Below are 17,188 nucleotides of genomic sequence, written 5' to 3'. Positions count from 1 at the left end.
TAACTAATATCAGCTTCTCTACTTTTACCATTAAGATTGCCTTTATACAAAACAAGAACAAATTATATTATTGTATGATCGAACTAAACTGAGTTGGAACTCTAGTTTAGCTGATGTATTTGTCTGTAAACAAATGCTTCATAATTGCAAGAAAGTATAGTTACGGTAAGGAATGTAAAATGCAGCTAATACTAAATATAATACATGTCAACTCAGTGCTTAGCATGCTTAGTCCAGTGGATAGCAACCTTGCTTCCTGGAGCAAAAAGTTGGGAGTTTGAATCCCGGCTGTTGTCAATCAACTGACATGCACAATGCTTGAAATGGTTGAAGTCCTTAGGACATCAAGTCGTGGTCCACTGTTCATTGTACTTGATGTGTAAAAGTGCTGGTACAATGAACCTGTAACAACTGTACATACATTTGTAGTGCCTGCTTTCTCTATCACAACCAGTGAAAGATTATTTCTTTGCTTTCTCTCAGTTTCACATTGTACCAATGTTAACCGGACAACAGAGCCAAAGAAGGGAGTGAAAAACTATACTCGCCTTTTTCTATGTTAGCTTTTTATACAGTTCCCCATTTTTCTCTTCACTCATAGATAGAGAAGAATACTGGGGTTGAACACACACAACTACCAGTGGACTAGCCCTCTGCTGTATCACTTGCACAGCTGTGTGGCCTGAGGCCTATAGAAATGGAGATGGAAGCTGCCCTATACACTAGTGATGCATACCTAAACCCAATTTTAGGTTCAGGTCCGGATTCATGTCCAGAGGTTTAGGTTCAGGTCCAGACTTGTAAGTCCGGACCTAAACCCATGGCATATACAAAATTGCATGTTGGCAACCTTGCAATGTTGTCTGGGTGAAACTTTGGCCACATAACATGGAGGCCGGTACTTGACGATGCCCGATGGCAATGTTTTCTTCGTTTTGCAGCAAAGATTTTACAATCAACGGAAGGTTTTAGGTGGTTTGGAAGAAAAGGGGTATGTGAAATGGTCTTTTATGGTAATAAGTCCGGACTCGGTTCTTGACTTCTAGGTTTTTTTGGACTTGAACCTAAACATTCTTACAAGTCCGGATCCAAGTCCAGTGAACCGGTATGCATCACTACTATACACTATATGTTGCGGGAAGGACTTTCAATAACACAAAGGCACACATTTACAAAGGACAGTCATAGATGTGGATGGCTCTGTCATCGGACACAGACACTATCTTGGTTCCGTTGGTGTTATACTCCGCGCACCATACCTTGTCATGGAAACAAACATAATCATGACAGTTAGTAACGATCATCTTCTGAAAAAAAAGTTCACATTTTGTACACATGTAAAAACAAGACATTCTATCAGGGAATATCTATTCTATTTGTCACAAATAGAATCGCGAATCGCGATTGAATTGTGATTGTGGTCCAATCACGATTGAATCACGATTGATTTTTCTGAACCTGAACGCACCAATCACGCTTGAATCGCAATTCATCAAATCCATCTCTTGCAATTCCTGTGCGGAAGGAACGCAATCGCGATCGGATGAGCTGACAAGTGTGCACGCATCAGGATCCAATCACGATAAGAGGCAGTCCTGATTCAATCGGACTGATTGGATCCCAGATGTGGATTTAATCATATTGTGAACAGGGCAAAAGTGTGCACTACAATTGCTATGAATCATTAAGTTTACGTAGGTAATTTGTAGTCCTATACATTATTTTACACATTCAAACAATATATCATGGCATATAATGTTTAAAATATGTTGAGCAACTAGCATGATTGGTAATTCTTTCCTACTTTTTTGTGAAGCATAAATCTCAATTTTGTTATTTTGCAAATGAGTTCTCATATATAATATACATACCTGATCCAGATGGTCGAAGAATGTGTGTGCACACTGTCTCATTCTCCCATCCCACACCTTCACACTCTTGTCTGAGGAACTGGGAAAATATTCACAACAAAATAAATGAACTACAGTCATCACAGGTTTCAAAGACCCTCTAAAAAAATCTGAATCAGATGTTACATGAACTCTATGGTGGCCAAACTCCCCTGTCAAAGAATCAAATCAAATCATATTTTATTCGGTAAGGCTCTCGCGGGCAAATACCCAAATTTCGTCCTTATTACATAGTACATAGAGTATTAAAAACAATGATTTGACACTCAGTGAGAAGTGGCCTAGAAAGATGTGGATGTGGAAGGCCAAAAGCCATGAGCGCATCCAAGGAATGTCACGTGTAATAATATATGTAACATTGTGCTGAGATAAATGCCTGAAACAAATAGACAAGTGAAATAAAGAAATTTCTGTTGACTTGTACAATGCCTTACCTTGATACAAAATGAGTGTTGTCTGGTGAAAAAGACACGTTCAGTACCCAGGAGGCGTGCCCGCTTAGGGTGTGGGACAGAGACGCATGCTGACTGTGGGCAAAAACATTACACACATACAGTTACTGGAATGGCGACCATTCTACTAAGAATCAAACACACACAGCTCTAAATCTTGAACATTTTCTGCTAAACGTTTTGCCAAAGAAGAATGGACAAACCAAACTTTCACATAATCTATAGAAAGTAATAAGTATCAGCCTGATCTGCAAACAACTAGCCCCCACCAGGCCTTCATATAAGGGGTTATGAATAGTAAAATAGTAAGAGGAAAATTTTGGGCAAATTAAGTCTGTTGGCCAAGCTCCCCTGGTAAATTATTTTCCCTCAGCCTGCTCTACTTTGGTGGAGAGGAGTAAACAATAATAATGATTATCACTGCCAGATACCTTTGACCCAGTACTAGTGTTGACTTCAAAGAAGCCACATGACAAGTCTCACTGGATCAGTCCACTGAGGAAGACCAGAGTGACTGGTTTTGTGTTGGATCAAAAGTTTTAACTTTAAATATGTAACTACCAACACAGACGAATTTTCCTAATAATAATGATTGAAGCTTACACGTCATATATCTTGATGTGGCTGTCGTCTGAAGCTGTAACCAGAAGCTGGGAGTCTCCGGAGAAGGCCAGTGATCGGATAGGCATAGCGTGACCTGTCACAAGGATTCATAATCATACATGTATGTAGAAGGTATACACTTCATAACAATGGTTAGCCTGGGTGCCATCCTATTTGCTTATCAGGGCTCCCATGCTCACTTTGAGAGTGTACATGTATGTGAGCATGGCATACAAATAGAATCATTCTACATTGTATTTGTATGCCATGCTCACATACATGTACACTCTCAAAGTGAGCATGGGAGCCCTGATAAGCAAATAGGATGGCACCCAGGCTAACCATTGTTATAAAGTGAACACCTTAATGGCATGTCATTGGCACCATGCTGATAAACCCCTATGTTTTAATGTTGTTTTTAGAGACATCCTCCACTTCTAGCCTGTAAAATTCCACCACTTCTAGCCTGTGTTACTCAGTCCCTCCCTGTCAGGGGCTGATTGGGACACCTCCTGGAGTGGTTGTGGACATTTTATATATTCTGTAGAAGCTCAGGTTTCTTAATCACTGACTGAGAATCAGTCCAGATAAACATTCATTAATCTTTACATTTGTTCCCTCTGCTAGATTGACTTCTGTAGAGTTGATGCAATCAATATAAAGTTGAAACAAGGATGTATATGTGATGAATATGGTTTCACCCAAAGCACAGAAAGCTTGAAATACAAACCCTCTAACGTGTGGAGTAGTTTCCCTGTTGTGATGTCAAATATGTTGATGATGCCGTCAATAGCTCCACAGGCAACATACTTCCCATCCGGACTCTGGAAACAAATCGACAAAAAGACTTTCATTGCCTTTTTCACATTTCACTGTTTGTTTACTAGTACTTGTTCGATGACAACAATATTACTGATAATTACAAGGACAATTTAAAATCACATATCCTCGAAGCGTTTTCTGTGTAACGTACCAGCTTCGAATTTCCACTCTACAATAGTTCTTGGAAAATACAGGTTTATCAACCAATTCTTGGTTGATAACTCAGGCATGACTGTTTCTCATTCTTTTCTGGGCTGGTATTAGGTATTAGTACTTCCAGCAGTTTGTAATATTAGTTTGTACATCATGCATAGTCCGGACATTTTTCGTCAGTCTTCCAGCGACCCCCACTGTTTCTTTTCATTTCTGTTACACTAGCACCCCTTTTATAGTTGTTTGGAAAACATACATAGGCAATGCTGAGAGTGAATTTTCCCCTGGTGTCCAGCGATGTTTCTTTCTTCCCGTTCTCGACGTTGAAGATGTTGACCTTACCGCCGTGACTGCCGGACGCGATGAACCGTGAGTCGGGGGAGAAGGCGACAGTCCACGCATCAACTAAGTTTGAGAAGAGACACACCTCAAGCACGTTAAAGAACCCACGTGAGCGGAAGTGGAACAAACCATTATGGTCTAAAAAGGGGTAGGGAATTTTCCCGACCAGCCTCGTAACCCCTGCTTCTCCTATTGGGTCAGTTAGTCCTCACTACTTGTGAGGATGTTTCTGACTCAGGGAGAAGAGTTGCTGGTACAGTTACAGGCTAGCTCTATGCCTAGAAGTGGCCAATGGCCTTGCATTGAGCGACACCGTTAAAAAAAAAAAAAAAACTACAACCAATCAACACACAGTCAGTCAATGATATAAAAATATCACATGGCTTTGAGATTAAAACTACAGGGCATAATAGAAAAGCAGTCTTTAGCACAACAGTAGAACATACTGCACATGCACGTAACCTGTAAGACCGCACTGACTTAATTTGCAGTGCAGATTCATAAATTCGGCAAAGGGCCAGCAAGTGCTGGCTTTTCGTAAAAGTCGCTATGTACTACCGCAAATTCACAGTACCAGCTTTGTATTCCTGTGGTTTACCTTTTTACTTTTGGCTGAACTTTTTTTTCATTCGCCCATGCACACTAGTTTGGGGGTCTTCAAAGGATGTCATCCATAAAATTATGTCAGTGTGGCATAATTTCGTTAGAAATATGCAAGCACTATCACTTGAGCTTTTAAAGAGATGACTAAATTAATATGCGCATATATTACCTGGTCCAGCATCCATGCTCCTCATCTGTTTCCCTGTCTCAATATCCCATAACCTTATATGGGCATCTAGAGAGCTGGAGGCAACCACTGGTGACAAGGTCAAGGGTCATATAAAATTGACAGAATCTGATAAAAAAATGTAGATAATGATGATCCTACAATTACAAGCAAGATGCATACAGAGTACATGCATGTGACAATATCTTCCACTACATTTTAAGAAGCCAATCCCAAGAGAACTAGATTTAGCTAACCATGTTTTGTTATTTCTACTTTGCCTTCGGGCAAGAGATTGCAACATACAGTGTATCACATAAGACACTATGGGAAACTGCTTCTTGTGATATTTCTCATGATATCAAAGATTTCATTTTGAGATCCACAAATCTTAATGTTTAAAATAAAGATCTAAGTAAAGAGTATTCAATGTACAATGTATGTTACATGTGACATAGCAACACATTACTCATAGTAACGCATTTATCTGAAGTTGCAATTGGTGATAACTTAATGTGAATGTACATGTATACACATGTATGTGCATGTAAGGATACTGGTTCCTTCCTGGTTCATGTCCACAGACACCACACCTAGCTGGTGTCCCTCAAGGGTCCATCTTAGCTCCAACTTCTCATCAACCCTGCCCAACACAAGATTTTAGCTGACTAAGTGAAATCATGGAGTTAAAAGGCCACAGTGGGCGCTAAGTAAGAAGTTTGGTACTGTGTGAAGAAAAGTAAGAAGTACATGTATATAGTAATAAAGAATAAAGGAGTCATATGAAAACAGGTGGCTTGTGGGAATATTAGTAATTACTATGGTAAAGATTATCCCCCAGTGACAGTGTTTTTGTTTTGATCCCCCACTTCAGATAAATTTTCTTCAATCAATCAATCAATCAATCAATCAGCCAATCAATCAATCAATAGCCCTTATTTATACTGGAAATGTCCTGTCAGCCTTAGCCGCTCTTCCCAGAGGTCCAGTTGGGGGGGGGGGGGTGTCACGGGAACACAATCAATAAGTAAATAAAATTCAAATTAACACAAACATAAATTACTTTTAATTACTTATTCTTAAATCCGAGGACCAAAGGCTTAAATCGATGAGGTCTGATTCTGAAACCTTCACGCTATCTGAAACCTAATCTCCAAGCAGATCTTTCGGGGGGGAAGACAGTATCCAATTGGCCAGACTGTAACGTGAGACATTGTTACAGTCTGGCCAATTGGATACTGTCTTCCCCCACCGAAAGATCTGCTTGGTGATTATCTGACACCCACCATTTCCACACCTTCACGCTATCATCCACAGACCCTGTGACGATGTTGTCCACGCCATCGGTCTCCGAGCGCGCCCACGCACAGCTCCAGATGGCATCATCGTGGGCTGGGGAAGTAACGCATGAAAGTATAACTTGAGAACAAAATCATATACTCTGTAATATTACCTTCATGAGGAGGTATTTTTTTGTATGGTGTGTGCAATTGTGTGTGTGTGTGTATGTGTGTGTGTGTGTGTGCATGAATGTGACGCTCTGTGTGTGTGTGTGTGTGTGTGTGTGTGCATGTAACATAGTTATGTGACGCTGTGTGTGTGTTCATGTGTTTGTGTGGGCATGTATGTGACACTGTGTGTGTGTGTGTGTTTGTGTGTGTGTGTGTTAATTGACAACAGTTTGAACTACTAGTAGTTGCTGCTTTTGTATTGTGATGAAACTTGGTATATCACATTCTAGGCATTATGCTCCAGTGGAACTAATTGATCATTATATTATTAGTACCTACTGGTATACCTTATTAGCTTCAGGTTTACCTTTAGGTATAGACCTGTACTAGTATTGAATCTTTGGACTAAATAATCCAAGCCAATACCCATGTCCCCTTCACCCACTCCTTAACCAGTGAAAAGTGTAAACATAATCACAATGTACTTACCATTCTCCTGTTTGAACAGGATGCTATACTGTTGGAAATAATAAACAGACATGTACATGGTTAACAGGGTTATAAGAAACAAAAAAATAATATTTGCTTCATTTATAAGCTTTAGTAACTTGTCTTTCTGACTTAATAATTATTGTTCTAGTACAAAAACAAAAGAACAAAAATCCAAAACACAAAAGCATAATTTTAGTACATGTACCTAAATCTAAGCTACGCTGCACCAGGTATTAAAAAAAGTAAAACAAGACATTTTCACTGCACTGCAACCCACCACAAAAAACATGCAAAAGCACACATCATGCAGACCAACCTGTGAACTCATGGTTAATATTAACTGTCAATAAGTTAGACCAATTGCAGGGGTTTTGCACATGCAAAGAGTCAGCGTTCAGCAGATCTAGAGGTCACAAAGCACTAGCACTGAGGAGACGGAAAAATGGCATTATCTGTATGCAAATCGGTGTAAAAATACCTATCTGCAAGCAGGAATTTTCCAACAAAAACTTAAAACACAAGTTTAAAGTTTAAGAATTAAAAACATACAAGCTAGTAGTCAGAATTCAAAGCTCTGAATGCAACACATGAAACAAACCAAATGGCAATATTATTAAATGATTTAGCTTGACAGCAAAAAGTTACCAGTATATTAAAGTTGGAGGAATAAAGCAATCATAATAAATAATTTGCATACAGATCGGGGTAACTGGAGCATGAATGGTATTTTCCCATATATGAAAATAAGGAACACATGCATACATATAATACATACAAATAATATACACATACAATGCATTACTAGTACCAACATTCTGAAGGCAGACAGGTATGGCAGACTTCTCAACCCCCTCCACATATGATAATTGTATTAATTCAAAACAGTGAATGGCAACAAAAATGGCCCACTTCTGCATTACTGATATTCAAAAGTTTTTCAACCATAACTGTATATGCGTCCATAGGCTGGCTTAAGTACTACTACACAACTTGCATATCTTATGATAACAGTTGTAATATTTTCAATACCCCATAAATACTCATGTAAGTTTGTAACTGTTAATCGTTACAGTACTTAGTATAATAAATTTATAGACACTGTAATAGAAAAATCAGAATTTCTGTAGTATGCACATAATAATACATCATAGCATATACTTCAATAGTGTTACTGACAAAACTGAACACCGCTTTGGACAAAACAAGGAGCTTTAAAACCTCCTTTGAACATATAGTTTTCAACATGTGGTGGGAGGGGGGCAAAACCAGGTTCCCTAACAACGGAGAAAAAGTGTGCTTAACAGACATTTCTGACAGAAACCCTACAACCCTTTACACGCCATATTCATCAGAGTGAAGCCTAGCACATATGTGAACAAAAATATCACAATTCCCTCTCAACAATACCCCGAAAACAAACAAAAAACCTGCACGGTAACAAAAAAGCGTGGATACCCACCATTTTGGATTCGTACGACCTTTGACCTTTGAAGTTGGCGTGACGTCACGTTCAAAATGGCCGCCACGAGTTAGAAAAGGCGGAAGTGACTTTGTTTGGGTGTAATTTGTGAGCTAAACACCGCGTGACAACCATTCAAAATAACTGTTACATCATTTTTCAGTGCCAATAAGTACCTTGCAACATGAATTTAAGATAAAAGTCTCGTAAGAGGAGGTTAAAAGTGCGAACATTGAGGCAAAACTGACGACTTGGATATCTGTGACAGCTTGGACGTAGCTCTGACTTTTGTGAAAACGTCTTTCTTGTGAAATGTTTGAAAGGATGGCGTTTAGAAGTGACGTAGAAGACACAGTTCTGACCAGGTCGTGTAGTTATGACTCCTCTTACGAAATGGTGGAAACCCCGCCGGGACTGACAAGTCTTGGAGCCATGAAGGAGGAATTACCTCAAGAGGAAGAGGTAACTAACGTTAACCTGTGTTTCTATTAGTATGATTCAAACAGTGTGCCAGAAAAATAATGTCAGTTGAATGTACAAATAAACTATGAAAATATGCACTTATGTTGTACGATAAAAGATACAAATTTAAAGAGAATTTAGCTTCAAAGTTTTAAGGTTTACATTATGTCTGCATGGTCACAGATACAAATTTAGGCAAAAGAAATCTTTAAAAAATAGTTATTTACAAATATTTACATTTTACGTATATGTTGCAGCCTAGTAACTAAGACAAAATTAAAGAAGTTACCAAAACAGGCTTAAGCTTGAGATTGTGCAAGTTGTACTACAACCAATCGTATATGTTGTTACATTTCTGTTTCTGTATGACCCAGAGCCCACCCCAGAGTGTGTGTTGCCAGCCACCATTGGACAAGCCTACGTTTCAGTCCATGTTGGACCCTGATGGTCGACTTGTGAATGAACATGCCCTCAGGAAAGCTGTCTTCAGAGGTAGAGTCTTTGAACAAAAAATCATCAAATTCAGATATTAGAACCTAAATATGATCTATTTCTTACAGTAGTCAGTAGTAGTAGGCATCCTTCCATTTTGAGAGATTATAGTATGTCACAGAAACTTAATAATATTTTAGAGACTGTACAAATATTCATTTGGAACTGTCCAGAGAAAAAAATTAATAAACCTTAAAAACTTTAAAAACTTTATTTTCCTACCAAGCATTGAGGTTCATTCATGGTAAAATCTTCCTTTTTTCAATTTTTTTCGTGGTACTTTTGTATTCACAGTTTTTGTGGTCACTACCGTACCATGAACTTATCATTACCATGAAAGATAATTTGCCGGCTTTCTTTTTCTGCACCTACCGCCAAACGTATTGTTCCCTGAGCATGTCCATTTTTCTCAGATTGTGAACTTTTGCTAATTTAGTACTGCGAACATAACTGAATTACAGTATAGTAATAACACTCACTGTAAAACTCTGTCTTGTAATACTATTCCACAGGAGGAGTTGACCCAAACATGTCCATGTTTTCCCAGACTGTGAACTTTTGCTTTCACAAACATAAAGGGATTTACAGTATCCTGTATAGCAATAACAGTATAACAGAACTCTGTGACAGATCAGTCCTGTAATATTCTCCAGGAGGAGTTGACCCCACAGTTAGGAAGGACACCTGGCAGTTCATGTTTGGACTGTACCCGTTCCTCTCCACGGCACGAGAACGGGAGGTCATGTCTGCAGAACACCACTTCAAGTACCATCAACTCAAGGCCAGGTGGAAAACACTCCTCACTGTAAGGGCATCTACTCTTACTCATAGTTTGTGGGTGGATATTTAGTGGTTTTTAAGGTAACAGAGGCGGGTTTAAACTTACTCTACATTATGTTCTTCACTGTGGTGTAAGCCTGTATAGACTAAATGTATTGAAGAACTGATCATCATTTTAGCAGATTAAAATAAATAGATCAAGCATCTATTTCATCTGTCCATGCATACATGCACACATCCATCCATCCATGCATGCATCCATCCATCCATCCATCCACACAAACACCCACCCACCCACCCATCCATCCATCCATCCATCCATCCATCCATCCATCCATCCATCCATCCATCCATCCATCCATCCATCCATCCATCCATCCCTCTATACATCCATCCATCCATCCATCCATCCACACACCTGTTCATTCCTTCCTTCCTTCCCTCCAGATGAGCAGCCTGGGAAAGACAGAGCAGGAGCAGGGCGTGTCAGCTGAGTACCTGGATGATGACCTTGACCTCAAAGTGGAGTCTTTTACAGGTAAATAAACATCTTTTGATATAAAGGTATTTCTAGTAGAAGACATGTAGATGTACAATGTACATGCAGCAATATCGAATCCAGTCCATACTACTATTACTAGGATGACCCTTACATTTCCCTCATGGCAACAAACTAAGAAATTAAAAGAAGATAAATACAAAATCATGTAAGATGGAAGATCTGTCTTGCATAGAATACACATATTGATACTGTTGTACAATGTGATTGTGTCAGATAAAAAAATGTATTGTGTGTAGATATGCAATGTACATGCAGCAATTATAATGAATCTGGTCCATACTTGGATGACCCTTACATTTTCCCTTGTGATGTCTAGCAAAACAAGAAATGAAAAGAAGGTGAAAATATGTGTATACAGTTTGTATCATGTGTGATAATCATGTTTGTCTCTCACCAATGTTTGAACAGATGATGCAGACATGAAGGTACCAGCCATGGACACTACAAACATCAGTACTGAGACCCAGCAACAGCTACAGTTCCTGGAAATACAAGCACAGGTTGTTACGAACATTATTAATATGTATCTAACATTTCACATTCAATTAGATATTACATGTAGGTACAAAACAAACTACAAGTAGCGAAAAGTGCAAACAAAGACTCTAAAGGGGTACTGGGTAGCCTGCTTGTAATGTAATGGCTATGAGGTATTTCTTGCCCAGTCCCCTTTAAGAGACTCCATTATACTAGAAGTATACAATTGTCAAGTCAGGATAACATGTATTTTTACAAGCAAAACTCATTGTGTTTTGTTTGTTTTTTTACAGGTTTTTGCAGGCAGACAACCCATTAACATGAAGGATATTCGAAAAGCTGTGAGAATAATAGACAAGGATGTGCCCAGAACGGACAGAGGCCATGAATATTTCAAGTAAGTTTGTTGTGCAGCAGAGTTTCAATTTGCTGTGCAGCAGAGCCACCATGCAGGACTATTTGGTACTGCGGGAAAAGGTGTCTCTGAGACATCGAACAGAAAAACTCAGTCTTGTTTCAGTTTTCAATGCTGTGCGAGGTAAAGCTCCATTGTACATCTCTGACATGTTCAGGTGGAAGTCTCCACCGATCATAAGAGCTCGCACTCGCACGGCTGTCAAACTGTTTGCGGACTGGGACCCTTATCTGTTGAACTGCCCTGTAGCAAGTTTGAACGGCTACAAGGGGAGCTTAAGATTCTACGGCCCCCAACTGTGGAATAACTTGTCACTTAAGCAACGTCAGACAGTGGGGCTGGTACAATTCAGTCAGGGATTGTGATGTTATGAATGTATAGTGGAAAATGAATGAGTTCCTTTGTTATACTGTATGTCATTTTGGATTATGTCTGTTTCTTGTAATGTATAATGTTTGTCAGTATTTGTACTTGTATGCCCAGCACTACCTGAAAAACAGGTTTTTTACTGTAACCTGAGTGTATTCTGCTGGTAAAATAAATAAATGAAAAAATGAATGAAATGAAAAGGCTTGCTATGTAACAGTGTATATTTCTGCATTCCAGGGGCAGTGGCAACCCTCACCTGTCCATACTCAGGAATATCCTCATCACCTTTGCTGCCTTTCATCCAAGTAAGCTTAAGCCTTTCGTGATACTGAACTAGATAAATACAATAGTGATGGTGTCATTTTCAACAGAAACATTCAATTGTAATGACATTTGTGGACAGATATGCAAAAGTCATGTACTTTTTAATAAATGCACAATAGGTACAATATACAGAAGTCTTGTTTGTCGATGAAGGTCAGACATCCAGGTAATAAGATAAGCAAAAAAAAACAGTTACTCAAGCAAGTGGATATGATTTTGGAAACGGTTAGACGTTGTAGGTAGTATCCACTACCTTTCTTCAATGGCACTGAGGAAAAGTAAAAATGTATACATGCATTTTACCACCGTCTAAATGCACAATAGGGACATCTCTAGATCTAATATATTTTATTTTCCACTTTTTTCAAACTCTTTAACACATGAAGCAAATCATACATGAAAAGAATCAGATGCTGAAAAGCCTTACAAAAGAATTCACATGAAATAGGGAATAAAAAAAGACTTCACTTTTGTCTTTTTGCAGAGGTGGGTTACGCCCAGGGAATGAACGACATCCTGAGCCGGTTCCTGGTTGTTCTGGACTCGGAGGTGGCAGCGTTCTGGTGCTTCTCCAGTTACATGGAGACCATACAGACCGACTTCATGGAGGAGGGCATGCTCAGGAAGCTCAGTAAGGCTAGACATAGACAAAAAGAGCACGTCGACAGAATGTACTGCGCCTGCGCAGAACCCCGTATTTACGCATTTTTCGTTGGGTTTTTGGTCAACGTTGCATCATAATTTTGCCTGTTGCAGAGGATATTCTTTCCGACACAACATTTGGAAACTACTGTCGAAATGCTAACCTTATATGAGCGAATACAACCTTATATGAGACATTCTGCCGAACTTCTATGTACAACACATTACGGGTTTCGCGCAGGTGAAGTACGTTCTGCCGACGTTCTAGGCTAGACACACATTATTATTTTTACCTTCACAAAAGCAAAACATATTGTTTTTGCTCTGTTCCTTCTTCTTTTTCTGTTCCAAACAAGTAAAGTCTGTCAATGACTTTGACCATATGTCTCTCACCATGGTAACTGGTGCTGTAGCAGACACCCTGTGGTGTTCATTTACATTATGTAACAAGTTGCAGGACAGAGTTGGGGATGTTCACCATATAAATGAATGTGTTTGAGTATGGAGCAAGAGTGCAGTGTATTTTGAACACTGGACTTATATGTACTCTGTTGTTTTTAAATCCTAGATTTGGTGAGGCAACTGCTAAAGGAACTGGACACTGTACTGTTCAACCACTTGGAAAACTGTGACGTGGGAGACATGACATTCTGTCACAGGTAAAAGTTAGCCGATTGTTTTGGTAACATCTGTGAATAGTTTCATCAGGTTGGTAAGACACTGAGTAAAGAGACTATTTTTACACAACCAAGTCTTTTATTCAGCCGACATTTGAAGGTGCCCCGAGGAAGGTGACAGATGGTCACCGAAACGTCGGGTGAATAAAAGACTTGGTTGTGTAAAAAGAGTCTCTTTACTCAGTTTTGTTCAGATGTTTCCTTAGTTGTAAAGTGTTAATGGGAGAGCTAATTGTTGATGAAGCCTGATGTAGGTAGCACATTTTGTCACCTTTGGTAAGAAGGAAATTTACAACATTCTTTGGCAAAGATTTAGGAGTGGAGACTTTTTCTTGTGTTAGAAACATACCTCATTACCTCCAGGAAAGGAGACATCCTTCTCCAGAAGTGTTTTATATTTGGTCCATATTTTTGTGTTCACAGCTGTAACTCACAGTGGGTGAGCAAATATATCCGATTCGTAAAAACTTTCTAAATACTATACTTTTCCACTACCAGGACTTCTGCAGGTAGCTAGAACTTTGCAACCTTGCTGTAAACCAATGATTAGCCAGGAGTGTTACAATCCAGGCTATTGTTTACATTGGCACATGATAGAAAAACAAACCTATATAAAGCTAGAGGTATGAAATATTAGAGTTCTTCTTGTTTAGTATGATTTTATTGTCTTTCCAGGTGGCTTTTGTTAGGATTTAAGAGGGAGTTTCCGTTTGAGGAGGCTCTGCGTCTGTTCGAGATCATCAGCAGTCACCACATGGAGCTGTCCTCTCTAGATGTGGAGAGAGTTCGAGACCAGGAGAGGGCACGCGACTTCCTTCGTGAAGGTCTACTTTTCACAGTTTAGAATACTTTACTGTACCTTCCCTAGCATTAGTACTACCCAGTACTGAAGAGCCTTCCCCTGTATGATACTGTACCCTCCCCAGCCTTAGGAATGAAGAACCTTCCCCTACTCTGTACTATAATGTATTATCCCCAGCCTTAGAACTGAAGAGCTTTACCCCACCCTGTACCATACTGTACCCTCCCCAGCCTTAGTGCTGAAGAGCCTTCCCCCACTCTGTACTATACTGTACCCTCCCCAACTTTAGTACTGAAGAACCTTCCCCAGCCTATACTCTATGTATGCTGTACCCTCCCCAGCCTTAGTACTGAAGAGCCATCCCCCACCCTGTACCACACTGTACCCTCCCCAGCCTTAGTACTGAAGAGCCCTCCCCCACCCTGTACTATACTGTACCCTCCCCAGCCTTAGTGCTGAAGAGCCATCCCCCACCATGTACTATACTGACCTGCCAGGGTGGGTTGTACTGTACCCTCCCCAGCTTTAGTGCTGAAGAACCTTCCCCAGCCTGTACTATACTGTACCCTCCCCAGCCTTAGTACTGAAGAGCCTTCTCCCTCCCTGTACTATACTGTACTATCCCCAGCCTTAGTACTGAAGGGCCTTCCCCCACCATGTACTATACTGTACCCTCCCCAGCCTTAGTACTGAAGAGCCATCCCCCACCATGTACTATACTGTGCCCTCCCCAGCCTAAGTACTGAAGAGCCTTCCCCCACCCTGAACTATACTGTACTATCCCAGCCTTAGTACTGAAGAGCTTTCTCCCACCCTGTACTATACTGTACTGTCCCCAGCCTTGGTGCTGAAGAGCCCATCCCCACCCTGTACTATACTGTACCCTCCCCAGCCTTAGTACTGAAGAGCCATCCACCACCCTGAACTATAATTTACCATCCTAGATAATGTAGCTTAAGTTTTATGTGTTTCCCCACAAACGTAGGTGGACAGAACCGCGTTGTTGGTGCTCCGTTGAACACAGAATACACGTTTGAGCTGTTTGTGTGTGTGGCCATGCTGCAGAACATCAGACAACAGCTGCTCAACTGTAGAGATGGCACCGAGATCTTCCAAACTGTCAGTGGGTCAGTTAAAGTTTGTTCTTCTTTTCTGGCTGCAAATGCACTTCATCCACAAGGGAGTGAAGTATTATTATTTTGTATCGCTCTTTGTGTCTGCAGTTTCTGTACAATTATTCTGTCAGAAGGTGCTAAAGCTTGACTTGGGGATGGAGTCTGCTATCTCTAATTACCTTGATTGCCTTTAAGTTTTCTATTTTGCAACTTAAATGATTTTCCTTCAGAATAGCAACTGATAATGTACTTGTTCAACTATGATAACCTTTGATAACAGTGTTCCAGGCTGGGCCGTACTTTACGGTACGGCCCGTGCTTCCATGGCTTCCATAGAATAATTTAAATGCATTTTGCCCTAACTGCTTGCACTGCTTCAAAAATTTGAATACAGGATTTGGACATTGGAATTGATATTGTTGCATTTTTTGGTTTAGGGGCATCAAATTTTTACATTGAAAGGGTGGAAATGACATAGATAAAATACAACACGGCGTATTCCACATCACCCTCAGTTCCCAGCCCTCCCGCGAGTTGGATCACCCAACAGCCACTCATGTCTGTGTTGTTTCCTTAGGTTGTCAGGGAAGATGGACTTGGCCCACATCCTGAGGAAGGCAGAAACCATCTTCATGTCTTACTGCAGGAAGTCAGTCATCGACTGCTTCCAGATTGTAGAGTAGTACTTCCGGGTCAAAGGCCAGCATGGCGGTAAGAAAAAACTGCTCTAGGGTGAACAGGGAGGGATGTTGTATTTTTTTTTCGTCCTCGTGATATTTGTTTCTTCTGTGGGCTTTCCTTGGAATTTTTCCTCAACACACTACATATATGACCAGTTTTCTAGTTAGTTTTTCCAATATTTGATGGAATTATGCAGCCGTGTGACAAATATGTCATGTCTTTGAGTTTGACAGACTAAATTGGCACGTTAAGACATAGAAAGCCATGTCATTAAACTCAAGATTAGTCAAAGTTTGCCCTGCAAAATGCAGAAAATAGCATTTCAGAGGGTCAAGATTTGACCCCCTAATTATAAGACTTCAGCGCTCAAAAAAATTGAGATGACCAGAAAACATTTTTGAGTCCTGTAGTACGCATAAATCTTTAAGTTGGTCTCTGGGAAATTTTGGTGCATAAGGTAAAGAATTGGATTATCTATGGAAACTAGAGCTGTGTACCTAAACAAATTTTAGGTACAGGTACAGGTACACAGGTTTAGGTACAGGTCCGGACCTGAACCTGTACCTAAAAAATTCGACCAATTTACATGCTCTTCTGAACTCTTTCAATAGCAACAAAAACATGTATACACTTGATAGTTAAGGTTTAATTTTGGTTTATGGAGAATGCTCAGATAAAATATAGGCAAAAGTAAGGTATTATTGTTTTCATGAACACACTGTCCTTACATTGGAACCCATTGGCGACCAGCTATTTCCACATTTAAGGTCACAAATAGGCATAAAATTGGTGTGAAATTGTTTAGGTACAGTACCGGTACGGAGGGATTAGGTATTTTGGACCTGTACCTAATCAATTTTTCCGGTACAGTATCGGTACTGAGTATCGGTACACAGCTCTAATGGAAACTCATAAAAAGTTATCCTTACAGTCACGT

At 39.9% G+C, this 17,188-nt stretch overlaps 2 protein-coding genes across 3 annotated transcripts; one reads left to right on the top strand and one right to left on the bottom strand.

Annotated features, from left to right (window-relative positions):
- Positions 1-1,029: 1,029 nt before the first annotated feature.
- On the bottom strand, positions 1,030-8,485 carry LOC109468983 (WD repeat-containing protein 61-like). Of its 2 annotated transcripts, none has more exons than XM_019767368.1 (11): positions 8,454-8,485; positions 6,992-7,019; positions 6,338-6,443; positions 5,609-5,694; positions 5,055-5,141; positions 4,197-4,345; positions 3,696-3,789; positions 2,966-3,059; positions 2,345-2,437; positions 1,872-1,950; positions 1,030-1,259 (listed from the first exon to the last, which is right to left on the bottom strand). In XM_019767368.1, exons 1-11 carry the CDS (start codon positions 8,454-8,456, stop codon positions 1,170-1,172), a joined length of 909 nt encoding a protein of 302 aa, XP_019622927.1. In that variant the 5' UTR covers positions 8,457-8,485; the 3' UTR covers positions 1,030-1,169. The 2 variants fall into 2 exon arrangements, with proteins under 2 accessions (XP_019622927.1, XP_019622926.1); XM_019767367.1 differs by lacking the exon at positions 8,454-8,485 and adding an exon at positions 7,311-7,414.
- LOC109468982 (TBC1 domain family member 17-like) lies at positions 8,486-16,728 on the top strand. Its single transcript, XM_019767366.1, has 12 exons — positions 8,486-8,915; positions 9,290-9,407; positions 10,061-10,212; positions 10,635-10,725; positions 11,158-11,249; positions 11,520-11,623; positions 12,248-12,315; positions 12,819-12,965; positions 13,545-13,635; positions 14,329-14,477; positions 15,441-15,582; positions 16,148-16,728. The coding sequence occupies exons 1-12, from the start codon at positions 8,766-8,768 to the stop codon at positions 16,251-16,253; spliced, it is 1,410 nt and encodes a 469-aa protein (XP_019622925.1). The 5' UTR covers positions 8,486-8,765; the 3' UTR covers positions 16,254-16,728.
- The last annotated feature ends 460 nt before the right edge of the window (positions 16,729-17,188 follow it).

Source organism: Branchiostoma belcheri, unplaced genomic scaffold (genome assembly GCF_001625305.1).
Source record: "Branchiostoma belcheri isolate BF01 breed outbred unplaced genomic scaffold, Haploidv18h27 scaffold2, whole genome shotgun sequence".
Taxonomy (NCBI): Eukaryota; Metazoa; Chordata; class Leptocardii; order Amphioxiformes; family Branchiostomatidae; genus Branchiostoma; species Branchiostoma belcheri.
Note: the sequence above shows the minus strand (reverse complement) of the source record. Positions and strands in the feature narration are given on the sequence as shown.